At 43.5% G+C, this 17,767-nt stretch overlaps 1 protein-coding gene across 1 annotated transcript in view; it reads right to left on the bottom strand.

The window, feature by feature from the left end:
* The window catches only part of LOC132380627 (parkin coregulated gene protein-like), a 175,821-nt gene that overhangs the window by 157,892 nt on the left and 162 nt on the right, over nt 1-17,767 (bottom strand). The window contains exons 2-3 of the mRNA XM_059949567.1: nt 13,110-13,166; nt 11,675-11,846 (exon numbers count right to left, since the gene is read on the bottom strand). Coding sequence (XP_059805550.1) covers nt 11,675-11,846; nt 13,110-13,166 — 229 coding nt within the window. The remainder of the gene's footprint in view (nt 1-11,674; nt 11,847-13,109; nt 13,167-17,767) is intronic.

Raw genomic sequence — 17,767 nt, 5'->3', positions numbered from 1 at the left:
TACTGCACTCTGGCTGAACGCTTTCGTTGTCCATCTTTCATTGATTCTGTTATAGTTTTTATTCTACAGACTTGCTGGGTATGCCCAGAAGAAAATTAATCTCAGGGTTGTATATGATGATAAATATATACTTTGATAATAAAATTTACTTTTAACTTTAATTCCAGAGATTTACCACCTTCTGGCTAAAGAAATTCCTCCTTATCTCTGTTCTAAAGGGATGTCTTTGTATTCTGAGGCTGTGGCCTCTGGCCTTGGACTCCCCCATTATTGGAAACATCCTCTTTATCTAGGCCTTGATTAGACACAGCTTGAACCTTGCACACAGTGCTGGTCTCTTTGAGAGACATTCAGCTTTAACAGGTTAGTTCCGAGGATGGAGTAGGAAAGGTAAGCAAGTTGACCCTTCATTCACAGGAGCTTGTAGGACTGTGTGGAGGAATTTTATTTAAAAATGTGAGGCTGTAAGGGAGCTTGATCGGCTGGAAAAGAAGAAAATGCTTGCTATTAGAGGGGCAGAGAGAAGCTGAGTGAAAGTTTTGAAATTAGGGGTCAACGTCAAAATCAAAGTAAATTACGGTAAACTACCCTGAGATTCATTTTCTTGCAGACATTTACAGGAGCATTAAAACAAACAATAGAATTTATAAAAAAATATATGTAAACAAAAGACTGGCAAACAAACAATGTGCAAAAGCAGATAAATTGTACAAACAAGAAATAAATAATACTGAGCACTTGAGTTAGAAAGAGCACTTGAAAGTAACCCTGGCATTGAGGAGTCAGTTCAGAGGTGAACAAAGTTAGACACGCTGATTCAGGAGATTGATGGTTGAAGGGTAATAACTGTTCCTGAACCTGGTGGTATGGGACCTGAGGCTCGTGTACTTCTTTCCTGATGGCAGTAGTGAGAAAAGACCATGGCCTTGATGGAGGGGGGTGGGGGTTCTTTGGCGATGGATGCTGCTTTCTCATGGCAGTGCTTCATATAAACAGGCTTAATAATTGGGACGGTTTTACAAATGATGGACTGGGTTGCATCTACCCCTTGGTAGACTTTTCCATTCCTGGACACTGGCATTTCCATACCAGGCTGTGATGCAATCAATTAGTTATTTGTTAAAGTTTTAGGCGACATTCCAAATCTACACAATCTTCTCAGAAATTTTCAGCACTTCTGATGTTAATTTTCAATTTGAAGAATTCTAAGGCCTTTTAAGATGGAAAAGAGGAAGAATTTCATCCCCCCCCAAAGGATTTTAAGCCTTTGGAGTTGTCTATGCAAAGAGCATATTGGGGGAAACAGGCAGGAAAGTGAAGCTGAGAGGAAGATCAAATCGGTCTTGATTTGATTGAAAGCTGGAATGTTCCACATTCTTCATTGTTCTAACATAGAAACACAGAAAATAGGTGCAGGAGTAGGCCATTCGGCCCTTTGAGCCTGCACCACCATTCAGTATGATCATGGCTGATCATCCAACTCAGAACCCTGTACCTGCTTTCTCTCCATACCCTCGATCCCTTTAGCCACAAGGGCCATATCTAACTTCCTCTTAAATACAGCAAATGAACCAGCCTCAACTGTTTCCCGTGGCAGAGAATTCCACAGATTCACCACTCTCTTTCTGAAGAAGTTCTTCCTCATCTCGGTCCTATAAGGCTTCCCCTTTATCCTTAAACTGTGACCCCTCGTTCTGGACTCCCCCAACATTGGAAACAATCTTCCTGCATCTAGCCTGTCCAATCCCTTTAGAATTTTATACTTTCCCTCCTCAATCTTCTAAATTCCAGTGAGTATAAGCCTAGTCGATCCAGTCTTTCTTTATATGAAAGTCCTGCCATCCTAGGAATCAATCTGGTGAACCTTCTCTGTACTCCCTCTATGGCAAGAATGTCTTTCCTCAGATTAGGGGACCAAAACTGCACACAATACTCTAGGTGTGGTCTCACCAAGGCCTTGTACAACTGCAGTAGAACCTCCCTGCTCCTGTACTCAAAACTTTTTGCTATGAATACCAACATACCATTTGCCTTTTTCACCGCCTGATGTACCTGCATGCCCACCTTCAATGACTGGTGTACAATGACACCCAAGTCTCGTTGCACCTTCCCTACATCTCCATCTACACTTCGACAACTCCCCAGATTTAATAATTCATTAAAAGATTGGTTGACTCTTCCTACATAGTTGTAGGGGAAAAAAATACCAGTTGACACATTTCAGAAGTGTTCCCCGGAAACTGCAGCAAATCAATTGTGAGCTCACAACTTACAATGGCCTTTGTGACACTCAGCCCCAGGGATCCAGCAGTAGGAACTGACAGAAATGAACAGACCATGAAGGCTATGGCACAAAGGACTTTCAATTCTAAAGTTGTTAATATTATCAACCCACAATCAAAATCATTTTATTTACAATTTTCCCATTGCACTTGACAGATTTTGAAAACCACTGAAAGATGTGGACTTCAGTGAGGATCCTCACTACTCCCGCCCATTTTATAGAAATATACACTCAGTGGCAACTTTAATAGGTTCCTTCTGTGCCCAATAAAGTGACCTCTGAGTGTAGGCTTGTGGCCTTCTGCTGCTGTAGCCCATCAGCTTCTGCATGCCGTTGGTGTAACACTTGTTTATCTGGGTAGTTGTTGCTTGAACCAGTCTGGCCGTTCTCCTCTGATCTCTCTCATTAAGAAGGCTTTTTGGCCACAGAACAGCTGCTCACTGGGTGTCTTTTGCTTCTTTCACCATTCTCTGTAAATTCTAGAGACTGTTGTGTGTGAAAATCCCAGGAGATCAGCACTTTCTGAGATACTCAAACCACCCCATCTGGCACCAACAATCATTCCACGTTAGAGTCAGTCTGTTCACGCTTCTTCCCTATTATGATGTTTAATCTTAACAACAGTTGATCTTCTTGACCATGTCACAATGCTTTTTTGCATTGAGTTGCTGCCACATGATTGGCTGATTAGATATTTGCATTAATGAGCAGGTGTACAGATAGACCTAATAGAGTGGTCACTGAGTGTTTAAGCACAGTGAGAGCTATGGTTAAATTTCTGTCATAACTTTGTTATGATGTATAAATTTTACATTTCGAACTAATTTCCATGCATGATTTAAAGTACCGACGACGCCTCACTTTACCACTGTTGAGCTAATGGAAATTTGCCCTTAAACCCAGAAATCACAACCCGAAATTTTGAGATAGAAATAAAGTTTGCTACCCCAAAATTTAAAAGTCAGAACTTTGAAAACGTAAGTAAATAAGCACAATTTTTCTTTGCAATTCAAATTTCTTGGCACACGTGCGGATGAGATGGAGTTGAGTAGGGCAAAGTTGTGATATTGACCACTTCCTAAGAAGGCAACCCTCCAAAACATTAATTTTTTTGCAATTCTAAAATTGTGCAGGTGTGCCAGGCACTGCAATTAATGGCTGTCCCACTGGTCCGGCAGCCCGATGGAATTCAGAAGAATGAGGTGGAGATCTCATTGAAACCCATCGAATGGTGAAAGGTCTTGATGGATGGATAGCTCCCTATGGTGGGGAAGTCTAAGACCAGAGAACACAGCATCAGAATGGAGGGACATCCTTTTAGAAAGGAGATGAGGAGGAACTTCTTTAGTCAGACAGTGATGATCTGTGGAATTCATTGCCACAGGCAGCTGCGGAGGCCAAATCATCCGGTATACTTAAGTCAGAGGTTCATAGATTCTTGATTAGTCAGGGCATGAAGGGATACAGGGAGAAGACAGGAGACTGGGGCTGAGAGGGAAAATGGACCAGCCATGATGAAATGGGAGAGCAGATCCGATGGGCCAAATGGCCTAATTCTGCTCCTATATCTCATAGTCTGATGATCTTTTGGTTCAATCTTGACCTCAGGTTTGCATGTTCTCCTTGTGACCACAAGCATTCTCTGTAGATGGTAGCTTTCTCACATATAAGGCTATAAGAGATAAGAGATAGGAGCATAATGTGGTCATTCAGCCCATCAAGTCTGCTTCACCATTTCATCATGGCAGATCCATTTCCCTCTCAATGCCAATCTCCTGCTTCCTCCACATAACCTTCCCTTACTAATGAAGAACCTAATAAGACCATAAGACATGGATACAGAATTAGGAGCAGAATCCCATAGAAGTGCTGGTTCGTTGGCCATTATAAATTCCTCCTAGTGGATATGGGTGTTAGGAGTATCCAGGTGGACATGTGGGAATGATCAGATTGCTGGGAATTAATTTGGGGAACGAGAATGGGGGGATCACACTATGTAACTCTGGAGAAACTCAACAGATCAGGCAGCATCTATGGAGAGGAATCAAGGGACAATGTTTCTGGCTGAGATCCTTCACCAGGACAGACAAGGCTGGAAGGATTAGGAAAACTTGAATGACAAGGGTTTTGGGCTGAGACCCTTCACCTGTCCTCTGTGTGCATGCATTACTCTGGATTTCCAACGTCTGCAGAATCCCTGGTGTTCAGGATTACACTAAGGGTTGGCATAGACTCAACTGGCCAAATGGACTCTGTCACAATGGGACATGAGATCAGTGAGAGGCATGGAGTTTGAGTGTTGGTGACTCCCAGCTTATTTGCACCAATCGTGGTTCTACAGACAGGACCTTGGCAGGGCAAATGCAAGGAGACGATACAAGGCTAAGGGCAAGATCCTTGCTGAGCAAGGTGACCTTGGGATCCAAATTCAGAGCTCCTTGAAAGTAGCTACACAGGTCAATAGGGTGACTAAGAAGACTTATGTGATACTTACTTTTATTAGTTGAGGAACTGAGTTCAAAGGTCAAGAGGTTATGTTGCAACTTTATAAAACTCTGGTTTGGCCACAGCTGGAGTATTGCACACAGTTCTGGTCACCCCACTATAGGAAGGACGTTGAGGCTTTGAAGAGGGTGCAGGAGAGATTTACCAGGATGCTGCCTGGTTTCGAGGGCATGTGCTATCATGAGAGGCTGGATAAACTTGGGTTGTTTTCTCTGGAGTGGTGGAGGCCGAGGGGAGATCTGATAGAGGTTTATAAGATTATGAGAGGCATAGGTAGAGTAGACAGATGGTATTTGTTTCCTAGGGTAGAAATATCTGGTACCAGAAGGCATGCATTGAAGGAAAGAGAGGAGGTAGGTTCAAGGGGGATCTGAGGGGTAAGTTGAGTGGTGATAGAAGCAAATACATTAGAGGCTTTTAAGAAATGTTTGGATAGGCACATGTATGTAAGGAAAATAGAGGGATACATACGTGGTATAAAGAGGAGAGATTAGTGTTTGGGTGTTTTTGATTTGCTGTTTAGCTGGTTTGGCACATTGTGTGCATAATATGCCATTCTATGTTTTAATCATCAATTAAATTTCAAAATTCTTCTGAAATAGGGTCGCTTTCCAAATGTGCACAACTATTCTTCAGTTGTCTTGTCAGCAGGGCATCCTGTCTCTGGAACTCATCCTCGTTTCCCTCATGACGTGGCCATGACCGTGCCTCCATGTGAATCTGTCAGACGCAATAGCAGCTGGCTCTCGGAAATGATGAATGCCTTCCTCTGCTGGGATCTGGGGCGCAGAATTGTGCTGATTCATCACACGAGCTGCTCTTTCTTCCAAAGAGAAAGAAAGCATCCTTTGAAGGGGGATGTAGACTTGTGGAATCCACTTAGCTGGTCTTCGTGACAGAGAGCATTTGGTAAACATATTCCTTACAACTCACAAGCATCACTTTGTCGGCGCGCTGAGTGTGTGCACTTCAATATCTACCTCGGTATATTCTCGTAATGCATCCTAAACCGAACTGATGCGCTCTTTGGTGCATTTCCCGCCACACGTGCCAGAATATTCCAGTCCTTTAGTAACAAGGATGTGTAACTGCAGAAGATCATGAACACAGCCTAGCACATCACACAAACCAATCTTCCATCCTTGGACTCACTTTACACTGCACGCTGTCGGAGCAGTGCTGCCAGGATAATCAAGGACACGACCCACCCAGCCAACACACTTTTTGTCCCTCTTCCCTCTGGGAGAAGGTTCAGGAGCTTGAAGATTTGTACGGCCAGATTTGGGATCAGCTTCTTTCCAACTGTGATAAGACTGCTGAACGGATCCTGACCCGGATCTGGGCCGTTCCTTCCAAATATCCGGACCTGACTTGCACTACCTTACTTTCCCTTTTCTATTTTCTATTTACAATTTATAATTTAAATTTTTATTATATTTAATTCGATCTGTACTTCAGGGAGTGCAAAGCGCAGAATCAAATATCACTGTGATGATTGTACACTCTAGTATCAATTGTTTGGTGACAATAAAGTAAAGTAAAAAACCGTGCTCATACAAAGAAGTACAAGATGATAAAGGGCATAAGTTGAATGGGTAGCCAGGAGCATTTTCCCAGGGCAGCAATGGCTAATGTGAGAGGGCATTTGCAGGAAAGTGGTTCCTTAAGGTTGTTGTAGCCAGGGCTGGTAATGGGGTTACCTATTAACTGCTTCCAATGGCGTGCGCCTCAAATAGCCTCTGACAACCAAGTTCAGCTCCTTGTCTTTATGTGTGGCTTAGCTACTAAGCCCAGTGGAACTGTTTCTACTGACAGGAGAAGGGGCAAAGGCGGGTTACTGGCGCCTTAACAACATTCGCTTCGGGCTGATGGAGCTCGTCATCCGTGGCTGGCAGCTCATCTAGGAGGAGGAAAGCTCTGATCTCAGACCCCCGCTGGACCCACTCACGGGGAAGGCTTCGGGAGTAAACCCCGAGACGAAAATGCGGAGCTGAAGTCCTTAAGGCAGTCCCATGTTGAGTTCTACTCCTGGTGCCAGTCTGTATCGGTCTCTGCCCTTCCTTTGGGTTCATGAGATGCGCGATGAGGGAGCCTCTGCTCCTCAGGCACCAGCTTGCTCTCCATATCGTGCAGCCCAGACTTACTTACCTAGACAGCTAGGATGCAATGTCCATGGTCAATCCTGACCGACAGAGACCCATATTGTGCCATAGGCGGGATGTCGGAGGTAAGTTTGTTACACAGAGAGTGGAGGGTGGGTGGGATGTCCTGCCTGGGGTAGTAGTAGAGGCAGACTGCAGCATCTTGTACTCTATCAGGTCAGCTCTCATCTTCTTTTGCTCCAAAAACACCCCTGACATACTCCCTGTGCTCTCCTCCACTCACTCAATGTGAAATTAAGCCTCCACATATTAACCAACAGACTCTTAGTTTCCAGGGGTTCCCATCATGGCGTCCGAGGACCCCTCGGTTAATGATAAGCATCCACGGCATAAAAATGGTTGGGAACCCCTGAATCTAGATGCTTAGATAAGCACATGGATGACAGAAAAATGGAGGGCTATGCAGGAGGGAAGGGCTAGATTGGTCTTGGAGTAGGTTAAGTAGTCAGCACAACATTCTGGGCCAAAGGGCCTGTTGTTCTATGATAAGGGAAGCAGGTGCATGGTGGTACAATCATCAACAGGTCCCCCTTCTGGTCTCATATCAGTCTGACTTGGGAATAGATTTGTACTGGGTCTAAATCCTGGAGGTTTCTCTCCAACAGGTACCTTCCCAAGGGCAATCAGGGACGGCCAAATGTTGCCGTGGCCTTTCCTAATAACTAGCTCCTTTCATTCACATGTACATTGAGACTTTGAAATGTTCCGTGAAATGACCAACGCAGTCCGAGAATACGCTGGGGGCAGCCCGCAAGTGTCGCCACGTTTCCGGTGCCCACACCGGCTTGGCCACGATTTACTAATCCCAATTGGCACGCCATCGCAATGTGGGAGGAAACCGGAGCACTCGGAGGAGATCCATGCAATCATGGAGAAAACACACAAATTCCTTTTAGGAATGATATCCAGATACCATGGCTCGTCATTGAAATGCTCCCACAACCAATGACCTCACTCTAAGGACTCTTCATCTCATTACCTCAAGTTCTTGTTATTTATTGCTATTTATTTATATTCACATTTGCACAGTTTGTTGTCTTCTGCACTCCGGTTGATTTTTGTTGATCTTGTTATATTGATCAATATTCTATAGATTTGCTGAGTTGGCCCGCACAATAATGAATCTCAGGGTTGTATTTGGTGACATGTATGTACTCTGATAATAAAATTTACTTTTTTTAATTCTATCTTGTCAGTTATAACAAATCCTGTTAATGAATGAAAAAAATACTAGCAAGTAATTTGTAATCAAGTAACAGCATAAATCTAAAATGAAAATGGACTCAGATGATTTGTCCCTCACTTTCTAGGGCAATGAAAGAGGCACATTCAGCACTTCAAACTGAGAACTGATCTGTGTGGTTAGTCACTCCCAGGTAAAAGCCAGATTCCATTTTTATGGACACCCGTAAATCAATCTAATCTGTTAAATCAGAAAATACTGAAAAATTGGTTGTGATGGTAACCACACCTCCACGGAATTGTAAAGAATGGCTTCGGATGCACATAAATCTGATGAGAGAGAACAGTTACTAAAAGTGGGGTGGGATGGACAGAGAGAGGGAGAGAGAGAGAGAGAGAGAGAGAGAGAGAGAGCGAGAGACCGGGGGAAAGAGCAAAGACAGAGAGCGCAGAAACAAAGAGAGAAAGAGATAGAGAGAAAGAAGTGGCAAAGAGAGAGAGGGGGGGAAGAGACAAAGACAGGAGAGAGGAGGAGAGGAAGAGAGGAGGGGACAGAAAGGGGGAAAAGGCAGAGAGACAAAGACAAGAAAGAGGAGGGGAGAAGGGGAGGGAGAGAAAGGGAGAGAGGAGCGAGCTAGAGAGATACATAGAGAGACAAAGACAGGAGAGAGGAAAGGTGGAAAGAAGGAGAGAGTGGGGGAGAGAGAGTGAACACTATGGGTGAAATCTAACTCTGCCGTTTCTAGAATGAACAGATCTATACATGTCAGACTTTTGAATCTTATAACATGGTATTTTGCTCATGAGTGGGGTGTCCGTAAGTGGAATAACTGTAACCCAGGATATTTCAGACGTAGAAAGATTATTTTGGGGGTGTAGGGTGCCACACCTGCCACTGAACTAACGCTACCACTCAAACTTGTCCTCTCTGCTGTCAAAGAGCACAACGGTCAAAATGGAAAAACACCAATGATCAGCAAATATATCAGCTTTCCTTCAGTTCATCAAGACAATAAAATACCCCAGCTGTGTTGACCATGTGGCCTTCAGCAGTTCAAGAAGCTGATACCCTACCACTTCCTCAAGTGTGGTTAGATGCCCAACCATTGAGCACATCTACATGAAACATTGTCGTAGGAAAGCAGCATCCATCATTAAAGATCCTCACCACCCAGGCCATTCTCTTTTCTCGCTGCTGTCATCAGGTAGAAGGTGCAAGAGCCTCAGGACTCGCACCACCAGGTTCAAGAACAGTTACTACCCCTCAACCATCAGGGTCTTGAACAAAAGATTACTGCACTCATCTATTGAGATGTTCCCACAACCAGTACAGGCCATTCCCAGTCCCTTTAAGGACTCTTTATCTTGTTATTTAATGCTCTTGATATTTATTGCTAATTACTTATAATTGCATTGACAGTTTGTTGTCTCCTATGATCTATTTTCTCTTTCACTGATCCTGTTATAGTTACTATTCTGTAGATTTGCTGAGTATGCCCGCAGGAAAATGGATCTCAGGGTTGTATGTGGTGACATGTATGTATCCTGATAATAAATTTCACTTTGAACTTCGAATTTTTTTGAACTTTGATTAGGCCCAGCCACTGGTAGCCAGCCTCTGTGAATGAGTTTCAAAAGCTAATCTAAATATAGTTCGGCTGTGGTAATAAGACTAGATCTTCAACTAAATAAGCACAATTGGTCAAAACAATGCACCTTTTGATGAACCTCAGCCCTCAGAAGCTCCATTCTAGTTTTTTATGTCAAGGTTTGATTACCGCTGAACAAGAAGCTACCTATGCACTCAGAAACACCCGAGTAAATCTTCAGTAATAGGGACGAAGCAGCTTTCTGACCAGCAATCCTGGGAAAACACAGTAATCTTCATTACTCAGTGTGCGCGCAGAGAGCTTTATGTGACTACGTGTAATGTGGTGGCTGCCATTAGAAGCCTCGGCTTATCAATCTGAGCCAATAGTTGGAAACAAGGCAATTACAGGGACTGATTCTGAGGCTGGTGTGGTAGTGAAGTATAATAGTACCAAGCCACACAATCATAATGTGACAAAGAGAAAAGCCCACAATGTCAGTCAAAATCCTATAAATGTTGCAGTACCTATTTCTCATGCTGTTTTTACTTGGGTCCTTGCTATTCGTAACTCCCCAGTTTCCACCATTAAGTTGTCATAAATCTCACTGAAAACCTATTCAGAGCAGGAAATTTTCTGCGGAACTCCAGATGGCTTATAGTGCGTTGGTAATAAACCGAAATTAAGCACATTCATTACTTTTCCATTTCTTTTCTCTGTGTGTGCACGGAACGGAGAGGTTTCAGAATTCAAACAAGGTCGCCACTTCACAAACACCCAATCACTCCCCAAACAGTCCTTCCAGGTGAGGCGACACCTCACCTGCGAGACTGTTAGGGCCATCTACACTATCCAGTGCTCCCTGTATATTGGTGAGACCTGATGTGGAGTAGAGTGGGAGACTGCCTTGCTGAGCTCCTACTCTTCATCCTCCAGAAAAGGCGGGATCTCCCGGTGGCCACCCATTTCAATTCTACTTCATATTCCCATTCCGACCTGATGGCATGAACATTGCTTTCACAAACTTCCAGTAATTGCCCCACACCCATCAGCATTGCTCATTCCCGTTTTCCTCTTTTGCGTTATCTATTTACCTACCCATCGCCTCCCCCTGGTACTCCTCTCCTTATCAGATTCCCCCATCTCCAGCCCTTTATCTCTTTCACCAATCAACTTCCCAGCTCTTCACTTCATCCCCTCCCCCCTCCCAGTTTGCACCTATCGACTGCCACCTTCTATTTCTTACTCTGATTTCTGCCCTCCCTTTCCAGTCCTGATAAAGAGCCTGGGTCCGAAGTGTTGATTGTTTATTCTGCATGCCCTGCTGAGATCCTCCAGCATTTTGGGTGTGTTGCTAAGATTGTCACTTCTAGAACTTAGAAATCTACAGCACATTACAGGCCCTTCGGCCCACAATGTTGTGCCGACCATGTACCTACTCTAGAAACCGCCTAGAACTTCCCTAGCACGTAGCCCTCTATTTTTCCTAAGCTCCATGTACCTATCTTGGCTGGCTGGTGATGTAGTGGCATCAGCGCCGGACTTTGAAGTGAAGGCTCACGAGTTCGAATCCAGCCGGCTCCCTTGCACGCTTTCCATCCGTGCTGGGTCGAGCGTCAAGCTAGTGACTCGGCCTTGGCTGAAAAAAACTGCCATCACGACGGCGTCCTGATGACTCCACTCGGAGTTAAGGGCTTTCTTCTTCTTCAGGTTCCTATCTAAGAGGCTCTTAAAAGACCTCACCCACCACTCTCTGTGTGAAAAACTTAACCCTGACATCCCCTCAGCTCCTATTTCCAAGCATCTTGAAACTATGCCCCCTCGTGTTAGCCATTTCAGCCCTGGGGAAAAGCCTCTGGCTATCCGCACGATCAATGCCCCTCAGCATCTTATACATCTAACGGTTCCTTTCTGAACCCCTCAGGGAGCCCCAACATGAAACAAATCCTTACTTTTGATAGGGATGATAAGCTGGGGGATGACAGGAAGGATCTTTGTTCCACCATGTTCCAGCATGTCGTGGACTCCCTGTCTGGCAAAGAACTCGTATGGGTGACTGGTCTCACAGAGGCCGTCGAAGAAAAGAGGCAGGTAGTGATGATAATCCAGCTTTTCAATCTCAACCTGTAAAAGAGAGATTTGTAATTAAACCTTCGGCGATACCCACTCAAAATTAAATTTTGATTTGGACTAATCAACCATTCCAGTTAGCGGCCCATCCCCTGCAACCTATTCCTCCCCCCCCCCCACCCCCATCACTGCATTGTAAACGCTTTAAACCACTTTTTATAACGCTGTTTATTTTGTAAGTACATGCTGGTCTTTCTGCATTTATGCACATGTCATTCCATATCTGTAGTTTGAACATTTTTTTTTATCATTCTTAGTCTTCGTAATGGTTGACTGCTGTTTTTTTGTCACACCCATCATGTAAATTTAATTGCAGAGAAAGCATGACAGTGTCTCTACTTCTTGAGGAGTCTGTGGAGTTTTGGCATGTCATCTTTAACTGACAGGCTGGCTGTATCACAGCCTCAAATGGAAGCACCAATTGCCTTTGAATGGAAAATCCTGCAAAAGGTAATAGAGTTGGCCCAGTACTTCATGGGTAAAGCCCTCCAAACCATTGAGCACATCAACACGAAATGCTGTCGAAGTAGAGCAGCATCCATCATCAGAGATCCTCACCACCCAGGCCACGCTCTTCTCTTGTGGCTGCCATCAGGTTGAAGGTACAAGAGCCCCAGGACTCACACCACCAGGTTCAAGAACAGTCACTACCCCTCAACCATCAGGCTCTTGAACAAAAGAAGATAACAATGCTCATCGACTGAGATGTTCCCACAACCAATGATCTCACTTTAAGGTCTTTTTATCTCATGCTCTCATTATCTATTTCTATTTATTTATATTTGCATTTGCACAGTTTGTTGTCTTCTGCACTCTGGTTGATCTTTCACTGATCCCGTTATAGTTACTATTCTGTAGATTTGCTGAGTATGCCTGCAGGAAAATGAATCTCAGGGTTGTATGTGGTGACGTATACGTACTGTACTCTGATAATAAATTTTATTTTGACTTTGACCAACAGAGCACATTAAGTTCTTTATATATATAACTGTATATGGAATATGCGATACACAGAAGTTTTAGGCGAAGATGCTTTCAAAGATAACAAAATGAAATCAGAAATTTTTCTATAATGAGCAATAAACCAAAAAAAAAGAAATCAAATTAAAATTTGATGTGACCATCCTTTGCCTTTAAAACTGGATCAATTGTCTTAGGTACATTGTCGTGTTGTTTTATAAGGAAGTCAGTTGGTAGGTTGTTCCAAGCACCCTGGGGAACTTGCCACAGTTCCTCTGCGGACTTTGGCTGTCTTGCCTGCTTCTGTTTCTCCAGGTAATCCCAGACAGCCTTGATGACGTTGATATTGGGGACCTATGGAGGCCATTCATCTGAAACCAGATAAAAAACCTAACATGCCTAAGGCTTTTGGCACAGTACTGTAAATGAATTAAGTTGATGCTTAATCATAAGACCATAAGATATAGGAGCAGAATTGGGCTTTTTGCCCAATTGGTTAATGACAGTGAAGATGGATGACTGGGAAGGTCTATGACCAGGAAGTTGGATGACAGAAAAGGTCTATCATTGGGGAGGTTAATGACAGGGAAGGTGGATGACAAGAGATGGTCTAAAACCAGGAAGGTCGATGACAGGGAAGGTCTATGACCAGGAAGGTCTACAGCTGGGAAGGTCTGCGGTTGGGAAGATTAATGACAGGGAAGGTGGATGACAGGGAACATTGATGACAAAGGTCTATGGTAGGGAAGGTCTGCAGTTGGGAAGGTCAATGATAGGGGAGGTTAGTGATAGGGAAGGTGGATGACAGAGAAGGTGAATAATAAGGAAGGTGTATGTTGAGGACATTCTGTGATAGGTTAGGGCAGGAATAGAGAGATTGAGTGAGACAAATTGTGGTGGTGCCAGCTGGGAGAAGGTTGTGAAGGCTGTCAAATAACAAAAGGTGTGACTGCAGGAGGTATAAATAGTAGAGTAGGATCACCTCTGACATTACTAGATGAGTCATGTTCTGGTCCCTTAAAGAACTCATTTCCAAACTTCTCAATATCACAGAGCTACCATCATGACCTCACTGTTTGTACATTTATAACCGGCTTCAGTCATACAATCCCACACCACCCACGTGGCCTTTTGTTCATCTCTTCAGCTCATCCTCTTCACCTGACAAGGTACAACACAATTACTCTGAATTGCTGCATCACTTGGCGCAAGGACAAGATTTTTCACCAAGCTTTTGGTAGATTCTCTCAGCATCTTCTTTAACTGTTCCTTTAATTTTTTTCTGTCAGTCTTTATTTTTAAAAAAATCTATTCTTTTCTTTATTTTCCTGTCAATGCCCTCATGAAATACAGTCCTGTGCAAAAGTCTTAGGCACACACAGTATATACAGCTCAGGTGCCTAAGACTTTTACACAGTACTGTAGTAATTTTATGTATTGCACTGTACTGCTGTTACATAAATAAACAAATTTCCTGACATGTGTGAGTGATGATAAACCTGATTCTGATATGGGTCTGTATTGTGGACTGAGAGTGGGAAGGGGGTGGGGAGAGGGGAATCATGTTTGGGAAAAAGGGAAGGGAGAAGGAGGGAGAGGGAGGGAGAGGGAAGGGAGTGGGAAGCACCAATGCTATTCTGTAATGATCAATAAACCAATTGTTGGGATTCAAATGATCTGAGATGTTTGCACTCCACTGTAAATCTCAGTGTAGTATTCAGTGATATATACCTACTTTGATAATAAATTCAGTCTGATAGCTCTGATGCAGTCGGAGGCAGATTTTATTACTTGTATTCAGTGTGTTATGCCCATCATTCAAAACCTATAACAACATAAAGTAATTGCTGGTGATGTGTTGTGAAATGCCGATGCATTTAGAAAGCAAAGAGTTAAGAAGTATGAAGATGGAAGTTTGGCCTCTAGGAGCCTAAGCCGTTGGACCAGAGGCGAGGGATGCGCCAGTTCAGATCAGGTTTTGGACCTTAAGGCATAGGACTGGAGGTGAGGGACGGGGCAGTTCTGCCCGGGTCTGCTCAATTTTGCTTGCTGCTCAGCTGTGCAGAACTGAGGCTGTGGCCTGCTTCTGCTGACGTAATGCCTGATCTTGCATATGTTGCCCTGCACTGTTTACTAGGCTTTGCGATGAACTGAGGCAGTAGCCTGCTCTGGCTGCAATAATGTCCGGCTTTGTGTCTTTCGTGAAGCTTCGGTTCTGAATGTTATTTGCTTACTTTTATTGTTTGCACATTTTCTTTTGTCTTCTCTCTGGAGTTCGACAGACTTTTTTTAATGAGTTCTTTTGGGGGTTTCTTTGTTATGTGGCTGCCTGTAAGGATGACACAAAGCTGGGTGGAAGTGTGAAATGTCAGGAGGATGTTATGAGAATGCAGGGTGACTTGGACAGGTTGGGTGAGTGGGCAGATGCATGGCAGATGCAGTTTAATGTGGTTAAATGTGAGGTTATCCACTTTGGTGGCAAGAACAGGAAGGCAGATTACTATCTAAATGGAGTCAAGTTAGGAAAAGGGGAAGTACAACAAGATCCAGGTGTTCTCGTACATCAGTCAATGAAAGCAAGCATGCAGGTACAGCAGGCAGTGAAGAAAGCTAATGACATGCTGGCTTTTATAACAAGAGGAATTGAGTATAGGAGTAAAGAGGTCCTTCTGCAGCTGTACAGGGCCCTGGTGAGACCCCACCTGGAGTATTGTGTGCAGTTTTGGTCTCCAAATTTGAAGAAGGACATTCTTGCTATTGAGGGAGTGCAGCGTAGGTTCACAAGGTTAATTCCTGGAATGGCGGGACTGTCATATGTTGAAAGATTGGAGCAACTGGGCTTGTATACACTGGAATTTAGAAGGATGAGAGGGGATCTGATTGAAACACATAAGATTATTAAGGGATTGGACACATTGGAGGTAGGAAGCATGTTCCCGCTGATGGGTGAGTCCAGAACTAGAGGCCACAGTTTAAGAATAAGGTGTAGGCTATTTAGAACAGAGATGCGGAAAATCTTTTTCACCCAGAGAGTGGTGGATATGTGGAATGCTCTGCCCCAGAAGGCAGTGGAAGCCAAGTCTCTGGATGCACTCAAGAGAAAGTTTGATAGAACTCTTATAGATGGCGGGGTTGAGGAATATGGGGAGAGGGCAGGAACGGGGTACTGATTGTGTATGATCAGCCATGATCACAGTGAATGGCAGAGCTGGCTAGAAGGGCCGAATGGCCTACTCCTGCACCTACTGTCTATTGTCTATTGTCTAAATCTCAAAGCTGTATAATGTATACATACTTTGATAATAAGTGTACTTTGAACTTTGACCTTTGAAGTATTTGTTAAGGGATAAATCAAGACCCCATAACAGAATGTGGCATCTGTAGTCTAGTGTCTCCAAGAGTCTCAGCCACTGGTTCCACTTATCTCCAGCGCATCCAGATCTGCAGACTCATCACAGAGTTCAAAGATCAATGTTCAAAGCAAATTCGTCATTGAAGTATTCATACTTCACCGTATACTACCTTGAGATTCATTTTCTTGCAGGCATTCACAGTAGCACACAGAATACAGAAGAATCAATGAAGAACTACACACAAAGATTGACAACTGATGTGCGAATGAAAGCTTTTGACATATTGGCTTTCATAAATTAAAGTACTGACTACAGGAGATGGAATACTATATTGAAGTTGTGTGAGATGTTGCTGAGACCTAATTTGGAGTATTGTTTATGGGTTTGTTCACCTAACTGCAGGGAATATATAAATAAGGATGGAATGAATAAAGAGAACATTTACAAGGATATTGCCAGGTCTGGAGGACCTGAATTATTATGAAAGATTGAATAGGTTAGGACTTTATTCCCTGGAACATAGAAGACTGAAGGGAGAAATGATAGAGGTATACCAAATTATGAGGGCTATAGATAGGGTAACTGCAAGTGGGCTTTTTCCACTGAGGTTGGGAACTACAGATAGAGATCATGGGTTAGGGGAGAAAGGTGAAAAGTTTAAGGGGGACATGAAGGAAAGTCCTTTTCACTCAGAGGGTGGTGAGAGTGTGGAATGAGCTGACAGCACAAGTGGTGCACGCGAGCTCGATTTCGATGCTTGAAAGAAGTTTGGATAGGTACATGGATGATTATGCTGTAGGTAAACGGGAGTAGGTGGTTTAAATGGTGCAGCACAGACCAGATGGGCTGAAGGGCCTGTTTCTGTGTTGTACTTTTCTATGACTCTAAATAAATAAACAATACCATAGATTTCTTGAAAATAAGTCTGTCGGTTGTGAAATCAGTTCCGAGTTGAAGTGAGTGACATTTTCCACACAATCTCAGGGGCTGATAACTGAGGGGTAATAACTGTTCCTGAACCTGCTGGAGTGGGACCTACAGCTCCTGTACCTCCTTCCTGATGGCAGCAGCGAGGAGAGAGCATGGCCTGAATGATGGGAGTCCTTGATGTCAGCAAAGTTAACTTTGTTGAGGAAAGAGACACTCTCTCTTCATAATGAACTTGCCATTGTACAAGTTAGGTCTGAACACAGATGATTTAGTTGCTTTATGTGGACGCGTGAAGATAAAAAGGATATTTGTAATCATGGACACTTATATTGCGTTGTGCCTGTTTGTACATTGTTTTTGGTAGTGGAGGACGATGAAAGAGGGAAAATTACAGACACAATACTTGGATGTAGATTTAATATACAAACACAAGAGATTCTGCAGATGCAGAAATCCAGAGCAACACATACAGAATACTATAGGAACTCAGCCAGTCAGGCTGCATCTGTGGAGAAGAATAAACAGTCAACGCTTAGGGATGAGACCCTCCACCAGGACTGGACTATGTAGATAGCTAATCTTTTTATATATAGTCATATTCAAACAATTACTTGTACATTTTCTTTTAGAGGATTTTAAATTTACTGTGTTTTGTTTCTTTATTATTGTGTT

Source organism: Hypanus sabinus, chromosome 24 (assembly GCF_030144855.1).
Source record: "Hypanus sabinus isolate sHypSab1 chromosome 24, sHypSab1.hap1, whole genome shotgun sequence".
Classification (NCBI taxonomy): domain Eukaryota; kingdom Metazoa; phylum Chordata; class Chondrichthyes; order Myliobatiformes; family Dasyatidae; genus Hypanus; species Hypanus sabinus.
The sequence above is the reverse complement of the archived record's forward strand: the minus strand, read 5'-3'. Positions and strand labels throughout refer to the sequence as shown.